This window comes from Trichoderma asperellum, chromosome 6, assembly GCF_020647865.1.
Source record: "Trichoderma asperellum chromosome 6, complete sequence".
Lineage (NCBI taxonomy): Eukaryota > Fungi > Ascomycota > Sordariomycetes > Hypocreales > Hypocreaceae > Trichoderma > Trichoderma asperellum.
In genome coordinates, this window is record NC_089420.1 from 177,615 (window position 1) to 196,037 (window position 18,423).

The 18,423-nt window shown below is 42.4% G+C and overlaps 8 protein-coding genes across 9 annotated transcripts; 4 read left to right on the plus strand and 4 right to left on the minus strand.

The window, feature by feature from the left end:
* Positions 1–994: 994 nt before the first annotated feature.
* TrAFT101_009509 (uncharacterized protein) lies at positions 995–1,447 on the plus strand (the record flags this gene model as incomplete). The annotated part of the gene is made up of 2 exons (XM_066128681.1): positions 995–1,274; positions 1,383–1,447. 2 exons carry the CDS (start codon positions 995–997, stop codon positions 1,445–1,447), a joined length of 345 nt encoding a protein of 114 aa, XP_065984801.1.
* A 428-nt stretch (positions 1,448–1,875) lies between these two features.
* TrAFT101_009510 (uncharacterized protein) lies at positions 1,876–3,178 on the minus strand. Of its 2 annotated transcripts, XM_066128683.1 has the most exons (2): positions 2,803–3,178; positions 1,876–2,721 (listed from the first exon to the last, which is right to left on the minus strand). In XM_066128683.1, the coding sequence occupies exons 1-2, from the start codon at positions 2,917–2,919 to the stop codon at positions 2,053–2,055; spliced, it is 786 nt and encodes a 261-aa protein (XP_065984802.1). In that variant the 5' UTR covers positions 2,920–3,178; the 3' UTR covers positions 1,876–2,052. The 2 variants fall into 2 exon arrangements, with proteins under 2 accessions (XP_065984802.1, XP_065984803.1); XM_066128682.1 differs by lacking the exon at positions 2,803–3,178 and having other exon boundaries at positions 1,876–2,761.
* Positions 3,179–4,495: 1,317 nt separating this feature from the next.
* Positions 4,496–5,333, minus strand: TrAFT101_009511 (uncharacterized protein). Its single transcript, XM_024908118.2, has 2 exons — positions 5,305–5,333; positions 4,496–5,256 (listed from the first exon to the last, which is right to left on the minus strand). Exon 2 carries the CDS (start codon positions 5,154–5,156, stop codon positions 4,620–4,622), a length of 537 nt encoding a protein of 178 aa, XP_024761553.2. The 5' UTR covers positions 5,157–5,256; positions 5,305–5,333; the 3' UTR covers positions 4,496–4,619.
* Positions 5,334–6,762: 1,429 nt separating this feature from the next.
* Positions 6,763–7,642, minus strand: TrAFT101_009512 (uncharacterized protein). The gene is made up of 3 exons (XM_066128684.1): positions 7,531–7,642; positions 7,213–7,471; positions 6,763–7,136 (listed from the first exon to the last, which is right to left on the minus strand). The coding sequence occupies exons 2-3, from the start codon at positions 7,446–7,448 to the stop codon at positions 6,884–6,886; spliced, it is 489 nt and encodes a 162-aa protein (XP_065984804.1). The 5' UTR covers positions 7,449–7,471; positions 7,531–7,642; the 3' UTR covers positions 6,763–6,883.
* Positions 7,643–10,013: 2,371 nt separating this feature from the next.
* Positions 10,014–11,077, plus strand: TrAFT101_009513 (uncharacterized protein; the record flags this gene model as incomplete). The annotated part of the gene is made up of 4 exons (XM_066128685.1): positions 10,014–10,132; positions 10,198–10,490; positions 10,539–10,660; positions 10,710–11,077. Coding segments are annotated over exons 1-4 (901 nt in total), but the record flags the coding sequence as incomplete, so codon positions are not given.
* A 1,372-nt stretch (positions 11,078–12,449) lies between these two features.
* On the plus strand, positions 12,450–13,705 carry TrAFT101_009514 (uncharacterized protein; the record flags this gene model as incomplete). Its single annotated transcript, XM_024910612.2, has 3 exons — positions 12,450–12,670; positions 12,722–13,216; positions 13,287–13,705. The coding sequence occupies 3 exons, from the start codon at positions 12,450–12,452 to the stop codon at positions 13,564–13,566; spliced, it is 996 nt and encodes a 331-aa protein (XP_024761548.2). The 3' UTR covers positions 13,567–13,705.
* Positions 13,706–14,542: 837 nt separating this feature from the next.
* Positions 14,543–15,980, minus strand: TrAFT101_009515 (uncharacterized protein). The gene is made up of 3 exons (XM_024910611.2): positions 15,445–15,980; positions 14,847–15,388; positions 14,543–14,789 (listed from the first exon to the last, which is right to left on the minus strand). The coding sequence occupies exons 1-3, from the start codon at positions 15,886–15,888 to the stop codon at positions 14,615–14,617; spliced, it is 1,161 nt and encodes a 386-aa protein (XP_024761547.2). The 5' UTR covers positions 15,889–15,980; the 3' UTR covers positions 14,543–14,614.
* A 1,470-nt stretch (positions 15,981–17,450) lies between these two features.
* Positions 17,451–18,341, plus strand: TrAFT101_009516 (uncharacterized protein; the record flags this gene model as incomplete). Its single annotated transcript, XM_024902517.2, has 1 exon — positions 17,451–18,341. The coding sequence occupies one exon, from the start codon at positions 17,451–17,453 to the stop codon at positions 18,339–18,341; it is 891 nt and encodes a 296-aa protein (XP_024761546.2).
* Positions 18,342–18,423: the final 82 nt, after the last annotated feature.

Sequence of the window (18,423 nt, forward strand, 5' to 3'; positions counted from 1 at the left end):
TTAATTGACCATAGTACTGTATATGCACTTACTACTCGCTGACTATTGTTATACGGGAGTAGGAATTTATGTCTTTTGAATGTATGAGTAATACCATCAATCTTGCTTGAAATATATATTAAACTGTCTACGACCTTTACAAACTGGCTCATATATAAAGTTAAAGTGATAGTATGAATTATTTCTCGCCGAGTGGCCCACGAAGATGAACTTAGGTTTTGAACAAGTTTTTCCACATAAAAGTAGAATAGATAGCTTTCGATTCTGTAGCTAATCGATGCATAAGGAAGTATCCAATTGTGGAAGCTATATACCATTTTCGATGTCGTATATTGCGTGCTACGGCGAATGCGATAAAGCAAGGGGTGGGTTAAGCTTGACGCAGTATCTTCTCGTGAGATAAAGTCTGATGAGGTGCTAGTAAATGTTACACATAGTGACGTTTGCTACACAGACCAGGTATGTCGTTATCGTCTGTTTCTATTCCATAAAAACTCTATAAACTAACAGTAGTTAAAGCACTATGGACAAGCAGACATGGCCCTTGGCCACGATAAAACAGGTTGGCTCAAATGTAACACGATTTAAAGTGTAAGTTATCACATGTTTTCTTCCGTTATGTGTCATTCAGAAAAAGCTCTAATGTGTAACTATTGAAGTGGTGGGCGTGTTGGGTGGGGGTACCAGCACAACAGCTGTGGGCATTACAAGCAGTGTCTTACGGGCAGAGAGACATTCTACGCTAATCATAAAATGTTTGGCCTCGCTAACTTGGATCAAGGATCATTCGCAAGTGCAGCGGTGTGGAAGGAAGAATTATATACAAAATACCGGATAATATTTTGTCCAGCCATGCTGGGCCACTGATGTGTGGCGGATCTACAGTCTTCAATGCGTTAAAACTCAATGGTGTGCGCAGCTTGGCAGCACTGATCGAGTGGGTGTAATCGGAGTTGGCGGCCTTGGCCACTTGGCAATTCAATTTGCCTCCAAAATGGGCTGCGAGGTTGCAGTGTTTTCGACGACAGAGCAAAAGAGAGCTGAAGCACTCGCATTCAGAGCAAGTGAATTTTATCCCACTAGGGACGTCGGAAAACTTGAGATTCGTGCTCCCATTGACCATCTATTGGTAACGGCCAACGCTCAGCCGGACTGGAGCCTGTATTTGCTAATCATGGCTCTGGAAGGAACGGTCTATCCCATCACAGTGTCTTTTAACAAAATTGCGGTGCCAGCGATGGACCTTATTATGGGTGGCTTAAGAAATCAGGGAGGTATGATCGCTCCACGCCAAATCCATCGTGAAATGTTGGAATTTGCATCTCGCCATAATATCGTTCCTATAGTGGAAGAATTTCCACTAACAGCAGCCGGAGCTACAGAGGCGTTACAAAAGCTCCTTGATGGAAAGATGCGATACCGTGGAGTTTTGGTTGCTCGAAAGTAGACACCAAGCCATAAAACGACAAAGGGTGATATTGAATAGTAGAATGGGTAATAAAAGTACGCTATAGAATTAATCAATGAAAGCTCAGTGTTCCCTACAATGCATCGCGCAAGATTCTGTTGAACCGCAATGCAAATTGAGACTAGTAGCTGATACGCTCACCAATGGAAGATGCATCTGCAGTTAAAGTCCACGTAAAGTAACAATGGATGCGTGATGAATGAATTTTGTTTAATCGGCATCTTTATTTACATAACCAAAAGGCGCAAGCTCACGAAACTCAATCTTCAGTCTCAGTACAAGCATACGTATACTCACAATATCCGAACCTGCATTTCGATTAAATGTAGTAGATATAAAAAAGTAATAATGAATTTTGCATTTAAATTATTCATATAGCAAACATACGAAAGTTTCCTACTTCCAGGCTGCCCATTCATACTATCAACGTAAAGCTGTCTACTGCTCATTATCTACACCCACTTCTTCAAAATTTCTGCCTGCTCTTGAAGATTTTTTTCATATGCAGGACCTGCTGTGGATTCCTCTAGGCTATGAAAACCATGAAACTGCTTGGGCTCAAACGCTTTCTCAAATGCTCGGACTTAAGCCTGATAGTTCGGTAGCAGTGGAGCATCAGTCGCGACCCAGTACACAGGGCGGGGTAAGATTAAATGTATCCATGTAGTCGGCTCGAATTTGCTCTGCCAGTATAGACTCTCTAGAGTAAGCTTGTTCTCCCACGGCGTCCCCGCGGCATCTGAAAGCGGCTTGAAAATTGATCTCAACAAAAATCCTTGAGGGTTTCCAATGATGCTGGCTTGTGGGCTCCTTTCTGCCATCCCCATTGATTCCGCCAAGATCGGAACGTATTTTGGCTCAAGGTTGGGGTTTGCAATGCGCGAGGCTCGCTCCTCCCATGCTTCTTGATAGGCGCCAGGAGGGAATCGAAGCATATCGGCCTCACAAGAGAAGAATGGCGAGATCCCCATTGCCGCCTTTGCACGTTTATCGTAAGCCCCGGCTTGCACGACGACTCCTGCGCCATGGCCGATACCCCAAATGGCAATGCGGTCGCCATCTATGTCTGACCTACTGGCCATGTAGGTGATTGCATCCGACAAGTCCTCAGCCTGCTGGAAGAGGTTGACATGTTGCCGTGGCAGCCCGTCGCTAGATCCCCAGTGCCGGTGATCATAAAACAGTGTAGCATATCCAGCTTTGTTGAATACTACTGCAGTTTCAGCTCCGCCGTGCTCTTTAAGGAAGGTAAGCTGTAATGGCCATGTTTTTCTTTAGCATTTTGTTCAATTATCAGGGTGCGTGGTGCGGGATGAAATCAGAGTACGCCTTACCCCTGCAATCATAATAGTAATAGCGGGTGCGTTCGGTACGCCAGGAGACGTCAAATTTCCGCGTAAGACCGTTCCATCTTGCGTCTTGAATTCGACTTTTTCCTTTGTAAATGCCATTTTTAATCGTGAAAGTTAATGAGCTCGCAGATATGATTTTATTTAATTGCGTTGAAGGCTTGTTTAGTTTGCAGCTGAGTTTTCTCGTCTGTTTTTGCTCTGCTGGAACCGCTAATGGATAGCCCTGCTTTTTATTCTATCTACTCGATACCCCCAGCACAATCATTTTCAAGAGCCCTCATAATAACATGTCGTATTACTAACTTCATAAGCTTTGATTCCTCAATTTTTTCCCAGTTTTAGATAAGCCAGAGGCTTCATGTATGACATATGACACCGCCGATGATATAACCATTTAACGCATTGCTATTGCTTACCCAGCCCACAGCTTCTTGTAGTGCCTACAGTATCGCGTATGGTGTCATATAGAGTGAGCGTAAATGATTTCTTAATCCGGCTTTCGGAAATCTATACCCTATTATGCAAAGTATACAATTAGTAACCAGTTCGCGAGGGGAAAAAAGAGAGGGTCGTAAAATAAGTGCGGATATACCATTGCTCCGAGCATATTTACACCACGAATGCTTACTGATATATGTGTATAATTCGTCCGTATGTTCTCAAAGGTCCCCCATTACCTCTTTAATTCCAGACAGCTTGAATTAGATGCATTGAGCTTTATAGGCAAGGCATGCGGTAATAGCCGTTAATATAAGCCGACAAATTTGTATTTGCAAGCCAGAAAAAAGAAAAGGTAATTTGCCGATCTTTCTAATTGTGAGTTAACAGCGGTGTCTGCGAAAGTGTAAAGATGCCGCCATTTTTGTTGTGAGATACTCAACTTGTGGGCAAAAGTAGACCTCGGCATTGCGAAGACAAAGTGCTTGGCAGCTACATGCATTACAGTTCAAATCACAATTTTATATATATGTATATATATATTAATCTAGATCTTTCTTAAACAAGATGCACAAAATCTGGACTCTCTGGTCCAACTGTTAAAAGCTCCAAAAGCTTGGCCTTTATCCTTCTCCCGACGACTATGGAGTATTGAGGCCCTAGGGGAGGAGATGATATGGCTTTATCAACGCGCAGCCAGAGAAGTGATGGGAAATCTGAGGTTGAGCTCTGGAAATCTTTTATCATCTCGTCATTATACCATGATCCCACTAAGATCGCAATAGGTGGACGTGTGTAATCTCCAGTGCCCATAAAAGTATCAGATTCAATTTTGGCGTCTTTTCTGAGGATTGCCGGAATTTGATTTGTCGCCATTGATGGCTCTGCAAAGTGCTGTATAACTGCACATTAAACCCCATGACGATTAGTATTTCATTTCCAAGCCATAAACGATGCTTCCATGACCCAAGAGAAGATAATGAAGGAAAGATAAAAATGAAATAGATTAGGACATCAGATACCTTCAATCTCAGGCTTCATTTCTTCAATGATGCCCAATGCAATATCTGGAACTCCCTACAAAAATAATTGGTATTGGCTGAGACATCTTGAGTAATAATTCCAAAATTATCAACGCAAATGCGGCATTATACGAGATGTGAAAACGGTTCAATAAATACCATCTATTGAAGTTTACAAAGACGTGAATCTTGACATATATGTTATATATTATAGACTGAGCAGATAGCGAGATAGGTAAATAATAGCATGCAAGACTGTTTCTAGCAGCCCAGCTAGCTTATAGTGGGTATTTGATGACTGATGCATTATGTAGTACCTATTGGAATACGTTCGGTACGTTAAAGATAGGTATTTTTTTCGGGGCAAATAATAGCGTTAGCAATGCCATTATATGATATCATCGATCGAAAGGCGTATTTCGGCGCGCTCACGTCCCAAGGTCCATCCCACAACACCTTTTGGCGGTTCATAACCATGCCCTTGTTGTCGACTAAGACGCCCTCGTCGTTCAAGATTTGTATCTTTAAGCTCAGCTTGCTCCCTGCAGGCTGCGCTGGTGATATTTTGGGTCCTCGAGGTTTGCTGTGGTGTGAGGCTCCTTGAACAAGCCCATCTTTTGATCGCTTAAAACTTTTCTTATCGATGCTCTCACCGTCAAATCCTGTTATAAATCCAGTGCTCCCGACGCATCTATGACAGGGAACTTCGGGCGCAAATGGATTATTGCGCAAAGCGTTGCCCACAGCCCGGGGAGAAGTATTGAGAGCCCGAGCAATAGCGCCGTATGTGGTTACGCGGCCTTTGGGGATCTGCAGAAGTAGCGCGTAGACCTTCTCTTGAAATTCAGTGACTGATTGAGACCCCGTGGCGGGCATCCTAGAAGTTACCCTTGCGATTGTTTGCACTTGGATTTTTGTGAGCCCTGTGTTGCAGATGTCGCTATAAATACGTGTCGGCAACAAATCACGCTATTAACTAATATGCAGGGGCAGCAATGGCCTAGGGCACATTCTAGGGACTCACTTTGTCGTGACCTCGTAGCTGCTTCGTAGTATGCAGAAATTCACGGCGCGCGGGTTTATTGGCGACCTGCTATGATTCCTCATCTTAATACCGTGTTGGCACAAGTAGTGTGATCCGCTTTCGATGACTAAGAGAAGAAGCCTACCGAAATAGCGAAACGCTCCCCAATTTTACTAAATCCTAGCGCTATTAGCAGACAAAACGGAACAGAATAACATGCACGGCAACTCCGTACTGTCCAATGTGCGTGCTGAAACAAACGATCAATAACCTTGCAGCACTGTGTGAAGGGGAAGAAAGCGTTTGATTTATAGATTCCAGCAGTCATATTCTTCCATGTAATACCACGTTGACCATATATACAAATTAACATATTGCTGCAGTATTGAAAGGATATATATAGGGCACGCTTTCTCGGTGAAAGTGTCATAAGCAAAATATCTCTGTTTTGGCCGCTTCAGAATACAGCGAAGGTATTACTCATAAGTTTGCTTTATTTTTGTCTTTATCCCGTCATGTATTACCCCTTTCCAAGATAACGAATGAAACATGCGTCTACCTTATGTTCCCAACCCGCCCGTCGACTTGGACGCAGCAGGCAGAGCCGTCCTCAGTCAAATATTAGCGCGTCGAGGTGCGAGTGGGCTCATCTCACTTGACCGGGCTCTTCTTCACTCACCAATCATTGCTGGAGGTTGGTATTCCTTCTTTGGAGCAATTTATTCCGGCTCTATCTTTCTCCATGATCTGTTGGAGCTTGCGGTATGCAGAGTTGCATTGCTTAATCGAGCTTGGTACCAATATGACGGGCATGTCAGAGTATTAGCGCGGTGTGAAGGATTTGATTTGGTAAAACTTAAAATAGTTGAGTCCCTGTAACCGTCGGACAGAGGCCCCTTGAATCTTTAGCAGTGGGCTGTCCTAAGATATGCCGACGCAATGACAAAAGACATTGCGGTTCAAGATACAGTATTCAGGGATCTCAGAAATTCAGGGCTAAATGATAGAGAAATTATAGAGCTCACTTTGACTATTGCGGCCTATAATGGAGTGAGCAGATTTCTTGTCGCATTGGAATGAGGATTACTAGAATATCTCAGTATACCCCATCACGAGTCGATTGAAGTCAGAGTCTAGCTCTACAAAGAATGGATTCGTCATGATACCTCTCAAACTATTCTTACAGCACAGTATTTGTATCTAAGAATGGAACAGCGGCTTAAGTATAGTGCATCTTCCATCATCGATATTGGAGATGGCTTGGCCATTAAAATAGGCGGTAAAAAATTTACAGAGCCATTATCACACCCATAGTATAAATAACGAGGCTTTCAGACATATGCAAATTTGGAACTTGGAATGAGTATGAGCTGTCTCATCACTTAATTTGATGTCACAACGCCTTACATACATTTTATATTATGTTTAAAATGAACAATTCAATATATCTCTATTACCGTGACATTGCCTCATTATCATAACCGTGTCTGTAGTGTGTCTAACGAAGTTCTTTACATAGCTGCTGATATTACATTTTGAAAACTTAAGAAATTAGTTGATACATTTATCATGAAAGTGGCTATATTGTGTCTTGCTGTAGTAGGTTGCTGAAGAGAAAATTATTGAACTGGAATTCTGTTAGACTTCCAAAATGGTCGTCAAAGGTTAGTACATTGTCTTTGACAAGTCCGGTAGTGTTTACTATGTTGTCAAGTCTACTTTGGAGCTGGTCGCGTTCTTCTTTAATCACGCTGTATGCAGCCTCAAGTGTTTCGACTTTTTCGACCAATGTTTGGAGTAGCTTTTCCTTCCTCTCTCTATATGCCCGTTGCCTAATATGCAATTTTTAGCCTCGCCCTCCCATTTGTATCTTGTACCAGTCATCAAGAGAGAATTATATATACTTACGCCTCTCTTTTTTTCTGTCTTTTGGACAATTTTCGCACAGTTGTGAGGTCGACAGGTTGTACTTGTGAAGATGCGGATGATTGTGATCTACTTGAGGAAGCTGAGCATGACTGATTTGACATATCGGCCGAACTTTCTGATAGCATATCAAATCGCTGTGCTGTAAATGACTCGGTCGGAGAATTGCATATTGGTGAATGGGGAGTAAAGTCTGCCTGCATTGCGGTAGAAAGCATTGCATCACCTCTTCATATGCTTCCTAATCTCATATCAGCTCCGCTCTTTCTTACAGCTCATGGCTAAGAGGGATTTAAGTACATTGTATGTCATATCCATGGGCCCCTGCATGTCAATTCGGAATTGAGTCTCATCCCAAGAGGAAGCAGAGGTATTAGGGTTTTGCATGGTCATCTAAAGACTAATGGCATGATGTTTCTTAAAGATCAGAAACCAAGAAGAATATGTTAAATACGGACAGTTCTCTACCCGGCTGTTCTTGTTTAATATCGAAAAGCTGATGCGTATCAGTACTAATCTTCTGTGGGGGCATATTGTTCAGAGCTATCGTTGTTCCTTATTTATCCGTGACGTTATTTCACGGCCAGCGTGCCTGACGCAGGCCATGGAGATGAAAGCCTGATTAGGAATCAGCCCATTTCCACTCTTGGGATAGTTCCCCTTCGACTGTAGAAACTTTAACCCTTAAATCACTAGTGTTCTAGAAGATAGTTCCTGGGTGGTGGCACCTAGCTCTCCCCAGAGTAAGCCATACCTCTGAGACCTTTCATAAGGCGGAGACATGAACCGCTTTCCGCGTACACAACTTTGATCTCCAACACACTAATGCGGTTCAAATCCAAAACACAGTTTAGGGCAAAAATTCGAAGAGTCATAATGTCATGTGCTCTTGACATGTTTGCAGTATAAGTTGATTACCAATAGAAGGGCTTCACAGTTCTAAGTCTCATGTATTGGTCGGAATGTGCCATATAGCTGAACCAGTTAATATATGCAAGATAATCCTGCACCACTTCCTGGTATTTCTCTCCCCCCTTTAATGTTACATTATGATGTCTTTAAAAATGGGTTAACCCCTTTGGTGGAGTTGTGAGTTAACATCATTGAGACGGAAGTTGCTTGAATAAAAAGTGATTAATATTTACAATTTTGCTTTAAATTACATCGTTGAAGTTAACTGCGGAAATAGGAGTATAAAAAAGTTCATGGTAGAGTTGCTAGCACGTTAGTGGGAGTGGCTCGTCTGGTAGGGTATCGCCAATCTGACTTCCCACGTGCCTTGGCAGAGCTGATCTAAAGTTGTATATCCAAAAGAAAAAAAAGGCTTAGAAGGGGTCTACAGAGAACCAAATAGATAATAGGCATAATTCAAGCTAATGAGGCGCCGACAATTTGTCGCTGAGTCGCTCTAATATGCTTGTAGAAGAGGCATTGGTGATTGGAGTCTATCTCCAGATGCTAATCGATCTCCTTTGGGTTGGCCCCTTTATGATTAACATCAACGATTTATGTGTCTACGATTGTATTAAAAAGTTCCTGAGAGACTAATGAACTTGGTGATGGTCGTGCTACTTCTTTTCTTTAACAGTAATAGTATCTTGGCGAAGTACTATTATCGTATATGATATGCTTCTTAATAAACTTTCCACAAGATGAAGTCAAACATTTTAATAGGGTATTTCGACGTACACTTCCCAATAAGTAGAGTCAAATGAAGAGGCTTTTGTCGTATTTTCATACTGGAGAATGTTATATCTCGAATGCACTTGAATCGCAATAGCTGGCTTAGTGGGCGGATACTCTTTTAAATTGTATGATACAGTTTTCGATGCTCGCTCGCGATAAACTTTCTCCATTCAACACCGAGAAATTTTCCGCGGTTTTCGTTCTTGATGACTTCTTAGCCCCACCCATGGTCCACTACTATTTTTAATACTGTTGAATGTCTAGAATAATACGCCGTACTCCGAACCGTACATGAGATCCCGAGTCTTACAGACCTACGATCCAAAACAGAAGTGCTCTTAGTTCTGCTGGATGCTATTAGTCATCTCCCATGCTGTAGTGCCTCTCCCCCTAGGTGTGTGTCGCTAAGCGACTACTAATCAGATAGTACCTCCTGCTACTCCACCACTTCCTGAATCGCGTTAAGCGGCTTCGTGATTATTCACGTCGGCTAGAATTTAACCTTCTTTATCTCCTAAAAAGCACAATCCTACATACATTCCTTTACGTTGGGACCGTTATTCTTACTTTGCATTAATCGTGCCATTCAATATGCTTCATTCAATTCACAGCACTAGGTTTGTTAAATCCTCTGTGCTGGTTGGCATGGAGATATCTTTGTATCTGATTAGAGAATACTGCACGATTACTAACAATCTCTCAAGCGTTTCTTAGCTGGCCCATCAGGAGATATTTGGCTAAATGCTTTCACCATTACTTCTTATTGGCGATGAACGCTGCTCGGTGGCTAATACGATCAACTGCCATACCTAAGATCTATCATCGAGAACAAAAGAATAAAGCGATTCTAAGATATGAATCCTGGTGAATTTGTGTTTATTCAAGAGATGGGGACGGGCGCTCATCGGCCAAAGACCAAATCTCTTATCAAGATGCACGTGATGGACAGGGTTGTGATGAAGAGGCGAGCTCTAAAAGAAGAATCCAGCGGTGGTCGCGATCGTACAGCTGAGTCTAAACGAGAGCAAGTTATCTTTCAGCGACGGCAAGATAATATCGTTTTGTATTAACTTTGCGCTTAGGCATCAGCCTCTATCTATGGAATCTCACGTTGAACGCTATGATTTATGGCCTCTGGTTGGAGTAGATGGCATGCTTCAGCTCTCAGGCTCTTCTGTTGAGGTAAATACTCAAACTAAAATATTGCTGAATCATTGTAAGCTAAAGTTTCACTCAATATTTAGAAATACTAAAGGATAAAATAATTATTAATACTCCCAGTCCTAAATTATACGTCGAAAACATTATGTACTGTCACAGCCGAAACCGGGTGGCTTAAATATGCAATAAAAGACAATGCACTTTTTAACAGCACGTTATATCACTGGGCTGTTCTAAATTACAACTTCCTTCCAGCAAATGTTCAGTCTCAGCACAATTTGTTGGCATTAAAAGCAGCGGCAATACGCACGCTTGCTTCACATTTCCAGTCAGCTACTCCGGTTGCCGGGGGGGATCTAGAAACATTTGGTAATGCTACAATAGCGACTATAGCGTGCTTAGCCAACGCAAATGTAAGCTATCTTCCATGCTGGAAGCAAATATCAATGCTAACAACCCAGTTCCTCCATGGTGATGTTGAAGAAGCCAAGATACATTTTCAAGGACTAAAAGGTATGATTAGGAGTCGCAAAGGTGTATTTCATCTGGGATTCCAAGGTCTAGCTGCTCGAATCGTTAGATGGTAATGCCCCCTATGAGTAAAGTGGTAGCATATGCTGAATTTGACATAGGACAGATAGCTGCCACGCACAAATATCAAATATGCCACTGTCATTTGACGAGGAAAATTCATCTTTTAGCGCTACTCATTCTCCTTTTTTCTTGCTGGATTCGCAAGGCCCTTATGATCAGCCCTCGAAATTGGCCATGGTGGACGAGTTACGTTCAATCTCGAAAGAACTTATCGCTAATCCTAAACATAGTATGGCTCCGGACTGTCGAACTGCTCTTGGATTCCGCCTTTTGGCTTCAGATCGTGCGGTATTGAAACACATTCATGGTAGAACTGGCTCTAGCATTTTGGCTTTATTGGCCAGAGGCGCATTACTCTTCTCTCATGTCGCTTTGAGGGGCACATCTCGATCCTCTCGTATTATAAGAGCCTTGGTTGACCAATTGAAACAAGTCATAATTTTTGTATATACCTCTGAAGGTGACATATTTGCCAATCATCCAATAGCATTGGTCTGGCTGCTTTTAGTCGGTATTCTTGCTTCAGGGAAAGAAAATTTTCAAGGGGTATGGTTCAGGTTATGCTTAGAAAAGGCTTGTGGAAACGGCGCTGGGCTTTCATGGGAGAACGTTCTTGCATTAATTGAAACTCCAAACAACATATCTCCACAGCCATTTTGCTGGATACTTGAAGACATGGCCTTGCACCTGCCTTACATACATACTTCAATCTTATGTTGATTTTTTTTTTTTTAGATCTGACAATTACCACAAAACCGAATTAAAAGAAAATGAACTGAGAGGATATTAATTGAGCTCTGTCGAGGGGCTTCTTAACTATATATTTCATGCACAGCAGGCCTATACTGTCATGCTGGCTTAAGTTTAGCTACTCCGCACGCACACACACACACAACTCTCCATTCATGAGCCTCAATCTGCGTACCACGTTAACTAGCTAGAATGGGTAAACTCCACCCTAGCAATATTCTAATCAATACAGATTGAAGTAACGTTTTCGAGAAGTCGGTGGGGTTCTTCCATTGCCAGCCTCGATCATGCAACACACTTCGTACTGTCTAGGCAAGGCAGAGTACGCATCAATCCCTGCAGATACATCTCCAATGGCTTGTCAATTTATATTATGTTACCATAACCAAAGATGCACGCATAAGACTTATATCTTGTAAAAGATAGCTATATAAAATCTAGTATTTGCGCACATTCTATCATTGTAAGTTTCGAAGAAATGGTAAAACATATTCGAGGTTTCGGTAGGTAATGGCGATGTAATATATATATTCAAATAGGTATACTACTTACATCATAGCGGCAGCTGCGCCTCCAAGGTCATATTCTTGAATTAAATCTCGTTCAATGACCTCATAGCGTCACATCGATTCATGAAACTCTTTTCAATGGCAAACAACTTATTTACCAATATAATGTTGGTGGGACTCAATGATCCAGATTATCCCCCACCAATGCCTCAACACAGACAAATTCGTTATGGAGATAAAGAATTGGCATCGCATTTTGCAGCATATTTTCATCAATTCTTTACTTGTAAGTCTCTATTGATTAGTCGCCTTTAGTTAATGCAGAGCTAATGGATTATGGATATTTGAAAATATCTCTTCTTAATAACATAGTTACTACTAGCTTATGCTATAACCGTAATATAATTATCAGAGCTATGATCCACTTCGTCAAGTATAAAGCGCAGCCTGCAAACCTAACGGCCATGTATTTGGATCAACTCTCCTCTTCATTTTCTACTATTTGTCAAGATAGCATCAATGTCGACTACATTCACAGCCTTCAAAGGATCTCCGACTGGCAAGATCGCTGAGGGCCAGACAACTGTTCCAGCCTTGCAAAGCAACGATGTTCTCATAGAGAATACCCACTCTGGAGTGTGCGGAACTGATGTACACTATCTTCGTACGGACATGGTACTGGGCCATGAAGGCGTTGGCATTGTTAAATTTGCAGGCAGCAAAGTTAGCCTTGTTAAAGTGTAAGTGGTATCGACTTTGTCCGCTATCGATGACTGGTCTAATAACAATAGCGGTGATCGAGTTGGATTTGGATTTGTTAAAGGTGGATGTGCTGAGTGCCAATATTGCTTGGTAGGGCACACCTGGCACTGTGTAAAAGGTGCACACGCATTTGGCATATCTGATTTTGACCAAGGGTCATTTGCAACTCATAGTGTGTGGCCGGAAACACGATTGGCAATACTTCCTGATGAAATACCTAGCGTCTATGCTGGGCCATTCATGTGTGCTGGGCAAACGGTCTTCATCCCCTTTTTGCGACAAGGCATTAAGCCGTCTGACTATGTTGGCATTGTGGGAATCGGAGGGCTGGGCCATCTTGCTATCCAATTTGCGGCAGCTTGGGGTTGTACTGTTGTGGTGTTTTCCAGCTCAGACAATAAGAAACAAGAGGCTATCGACTTTGGCGCTACCAAGTTCTATAACACGACAAATTTGAGCGCAGCAGATGTTCCAAAGATAAATCATTTGCTAGTTACTACTAGTGCGACCCCTGACTGGCAGCTGTGAGTCTTTATTTCATAAAAAAAAAAAAAAAAAAAAAAAAGGATAGATCGTCGCTAAAATATTAGACAGATACACCGAAGTAATGGCGCCATTCGGTCATATATATCCTCTTACTATTTCGGAAGGCAATCTCGAATTCCCTTACATGTCTATGATTATTAAAGAGTTATCAATCCATGGCAGCTGCTCGTTTACCCCAGATGAGGTTAACACGATGTTGCAATTTGCTGTTAAGTACAATATTAGGCCCAGTATTGAGCGTTTTCCAATGACAATGGAAGGAATTACCAATGCGTTCGAGAGTCTTGAGGGTGGAACACTGCGATATAGAGGTGTGCTTGAAATCTAAGTGCTATGACACGTAATAGACTCAGAAAGCGTTTCCACGGCGCGCTGGGCAGTTATAGCTAGAAGGGATCATGATTCCAGTGTCTCTGTATTATTCCGTATCACATATAGTGCTGGTTACTATTGTCGTTCTCTTTATTAACTACAAGGGCGTTATCTAGGAGAAAAAGCTGTTTTCATTTTCCAGGCGTTTCAGTAATTCCCCGGCGAAGACTTACAGTTGGCTACTAAAAGGGGTGCCTACGGGCAATTAACCGCTGCCGGCGGCATGCTTAACCAACAGTTTGAAGTTTTCTTTGTGAAATTACACACACTAATCCCTTCACACTTGAGGCCTATAAACTTCCCCATTCAATTCCAAATCCCCACAAACATTAGTGAAATGGGAATATAGAGCGACTTCCCATAAGGCGTCGGTGGCCTTTCTTTAACTGCAATTCCTCGCACTAAAACCACCACAGATGCTTTCAACGCTACATAGCCGATGTAGATACTCTAGAGCAATATTATGCAAAAGCACGTTAGTAATAACGAGGTAGATACTCAAGAAAAACTACTGCCAAAAAAAAAATTCATTAAGAGAAGGGACAATTCTATATATATTAAGCCAAGCTGCCGAATCCGCTGTGTGGTATGAGGTATACTACAATAACTGTCTTGGTGTTCTATGAATATAGCATCATGTCTCGTGCTCAGTCCGACTCCACTGTAGATGATTCACTATCAGTCCCGCTTACAATTAACCCTCATGAACCATCCACTGATGCACAACAGCAAATACGACAGCCCTCCCAGGCAGAAATTAGCAAATTACTTACTCTTGGTCTCTTCTACAGTAAACTTGAACCCGCTATCTTATGCATTCAGTGTAGATTTGCCTTAAAGATCGATGCCGAACGTGTTACACGCCATCATATCTGTTTCCATAGCTCAACTACATTATAGGAAGCACATATACAAATATTATACAAATATGCCCAGATTTCTCATATTCATAAATAATAGAGAGAACATGATTTCAATTTTAAAGCAAATCTTTCTGACCTCCACTAACTTTCATATAAGACCAATTCCTCCTTCTCGCTCTCATCTAATAGTCCGAGCGATTGTCGCCTCGTTGGTGCATTAGCCTCGAAGAACGGTTTCTCGGCTAATGAAGTTACGCGAGTTCCATGTCTAGGATGTCTGCCAGCATAGTCCCAACTAGCATTGTGGATCGTAATTCTGCCATTGGTTAGTATTTGTCATCCAAATCTTTTTGAGAGTGTAATATCATCATACCGGTTGTCCCATAGTACCGATGTTCCTGGAGTCCACTTCCATCGCAGTTGGATATCGGGATTTTTTTCATATACATCGTGTAGATAGCTAAGAATAAGGTCGCTTTCTGCCTTGTCAAGGCCAACAATGCGCACAGTCATCGAGCGGTTCACCCAAAGTGCCTTCCATCCTGTGACGGGATGGACTCGCACCAATGGATGAGTTCGCTCAACGTATTTCGGCCCCGCCTCAGGATTTTCTCGGTCTAGGTATGGGTGTGCAGATCGATACACAGCATATTTGCCGTCGATGAATTTACGGAAACTTGGAGAAAGTTTCTCATACGCTCCATATCCGCTCGCCCATAGTGTATCTCCTCCAACTGGCGGGACCGTATCGTTGTGTAAGTGAGTAATTCCCGCTGGCTGATGTTCGTGTACAAGGTCCGTATGCCAGACAGACGATCCACCAGGATTGCGGAAATTCGCTGGCCTCTCTGTGGCTTGAAGGTCTGGCCAAATTACAGTTACGCCTGCAACTCCTGGGACTTGTGGTACTTGAGGCTGGAGCACATGTCAGCACATTATTAACTCTATGGATACCAAAAGGACGACTAAACATGAACCTCAATATCTCCATACCACTCCCCCAGTTCTTTCTGCTGCTGAGGCGAAATATCCTGATTTCTGAAGAAGACAACGCTTCGCTCAGCAATCAGTAGAGCTAGCTCATCTCGCTGTTCAGGCGTCAGATCTTTCAGCTGTATACCCTCAATTTCCGTACCAATGTTTGCTGTGATGTCGGTAATCTTTGTGGCAGCAGCAAATAAATTCTTCTTGGATTTATCCGCCCTAGTTCCAGCATCGATATGCTTCCTATCAGCACTCCTAATTTTGTACACGTCTTGAAGGTAAAGAGGCCGGGATGGCCTGTAGGGATAGCCGTTTGATAGATCAATGCCAGCCTTCAGCAATCGCTGCCGAGCGGGGACGGGGATTGGAAGAGTATCCTCCTTCGGTGTTGCCACATCAACGATGACAGGATCGATAGGTGCGGGAGCCATGATTCCCTATTTCTCATACAATATTGGGCACAATTATTGGATAAGCTTGATGAAGGCTCTAGGTTTAGCGTCATAGACTCATAAAGTGTGGCGTAGAGGTTGAAATATGATCCTCTAAATAGCTGTTACTTAAGAGCGGTTCCAGCCAAAGGCTGGAGGGAAATCATAACATTAATTCTCCATGACCCGGATGAAGTAACGTATCTATTTCCAAGCTTAAGCCAGTAAGAATACAATAAACTCATATTCAGGTATCCTAAGATCGCCCAAGAAGCTTCTCATATGGCGACATTGTGATACTTGCCCCAATGACCAATTATATTTCCCCGCAGAATAGACAAATGTCATACTGACAACTGCAAGTTAAAGGTATATCCAGCTTATGAATACCAACTGCCGTATTTATTCTGTGCCTATTCTACCACTCAAGCATCAAAAATTACCAGGGGGTCTTGTGAAGGAGTGGTGACGTGATGATGCAACCGTATTGCAATATCCTGGTGATTCGGAAGCTAAACCCCGTTTCAGAAGATTGCAGAACAAAAATCATCAATATGATGGAATCCCATGATCGGTAGATTATAAAAATCTCATATCTGTGTATAATCGATAGTATTAACATAAAGATTGTTATCTCCGTGCAATTGGTCTCGCTATCGCCGACCAAGGAAGCTAATGGTCCGCCGAAAGTCGCCAAATGTGCTCAAATACCCCTCCTAGCACGCAATGTGCAGGATGACGGGATCATGAGATTGAGGATACCTATATGGACATTTGTTTTTGTCTCAAAATAGTGAAATTGTATTTAGTGGCAGTCGTCAATTTTTAATCAAAGAACAGTCATGTTTGCAGTGGCTTTGCTTGATTCACTTGGAAATTAAGGGTCCCAACATGCCGCCCGGTGAAGCAGCAGAGACTTCTCCCATTCGTAATTTAGAGAATAAATCTCTAGGATCAGTCAATATTGATAGAACCGAGTCACTTTCGTCAGAAATTGTGCAACCAGAGGTTAAGAAAAGATGGGTATCCTATATATGGGACACGCTGGATAAGTCGCCAGCGGAAAGACGGTTCTTGTTTAAACTCGATGCTGCGCTTCTTTCATTCGCTTCATTAGGCTACTTCATCAAATATCTCGACCAAGTTAATATTAACAATGCATTTGTTTCTGGAATGAAAGAAGACCTTGGGCTATTTGGAAACCAACTGAATTACATGCAAACTTGTTGGACTGTAGGATATGTCATCGGGCAGATTCCAAGGTAAGGAGAAAGCTGAATAAATATGATATTGTATTAACTAATTTTATTTACAGTAATATCCTGTTAACTCGAGTTCGACCATCTATTTGGATTCCATCATGCGAAGTTACTTGGGCAGTTTTGACGATTCTGATGGTAAAATGCAACAATGCGCAACAGATTTACGTATTGCGATTCTTCATCGGACTTGCTGAGAGTACATTCTACCCCGGAATGCAGTACATCATTGGGTCATGGTACCGTAAAGATGAACTAGCTAAAAGATCCTGCATCTTTCATACCAGTAGTGCTATTGGCACAATGTTCTCAGGTTACCTTATGGCTGCGGTCTATCACCTTGGTGGTAAAGATGGGTTCAAAGGCTGGCAGTGGCTATTCATCATCAACACAGTCATCTCTTTGCCGATAGCCTTGGCTGGATACTTCATGATACCAGACGTGCCAGAAATCACACGTGCATGGTATTTAACACCTGAGGATATTGCCCTTGCTCAGAAGAGAATGCAGCTCGAGGGTAGAGCTAACCGCTCACCGTTTACCAAAGTTAAACTAAAGAAAATATTGTCTAGCTGGCATATATATTTGCTCACTCTACTCTACATATTCTTCAATAACGGCAACGGCGCCGCTTCTCAGCCTGCGTTTTCACTATGGCTTAAAAAAGAAGGGTACAGTATTACACAGATTAATACTTACCCCACCGTCACGACTGCAATTACTGTCGTCACGACGTTAGTCTATGCTTGGACTTCAGACACAATATTTAAAGGAGAAAGATGGCCACCAATCGTATTCTCGGGTATCATGAACATCATCGTATATGTTAGCCTAACTGTCTGGAATATCCCAATTGGCTGGAAGTGGGCTTGCTTCTTTTTAGCTGGATTTGGCGGAGGCATCAGCGGTCTAACATTTGCTTGGGCTCATGAAATCTGCACTGATGATAACGAAGAGCGAGCGCTAGTGACGGGTACAATGAACGAAATGGCTTATGTGATTCAGGCATGGCTTCCACTATTGATCTGGCAGCAAGTGGATGCTCCTGAATATCCAAAGGGATATCCGACCAGCATTGGAATCGCCGTCGGCTTGATAATAATGGCGTTCTGGATAAAGCATGCTCACCAGCGAGAAAGGCTCAGGAAGAAGATCGCAGAGGGTGAATCGGTCTTACGTATATCCACAGGATAATTCGTTAGATAGGATTCATCACGTAATCGTATTTTAAACCCAGTTGCTGTATGTCTGCTTTCAATAACGCAAGATGCCACCA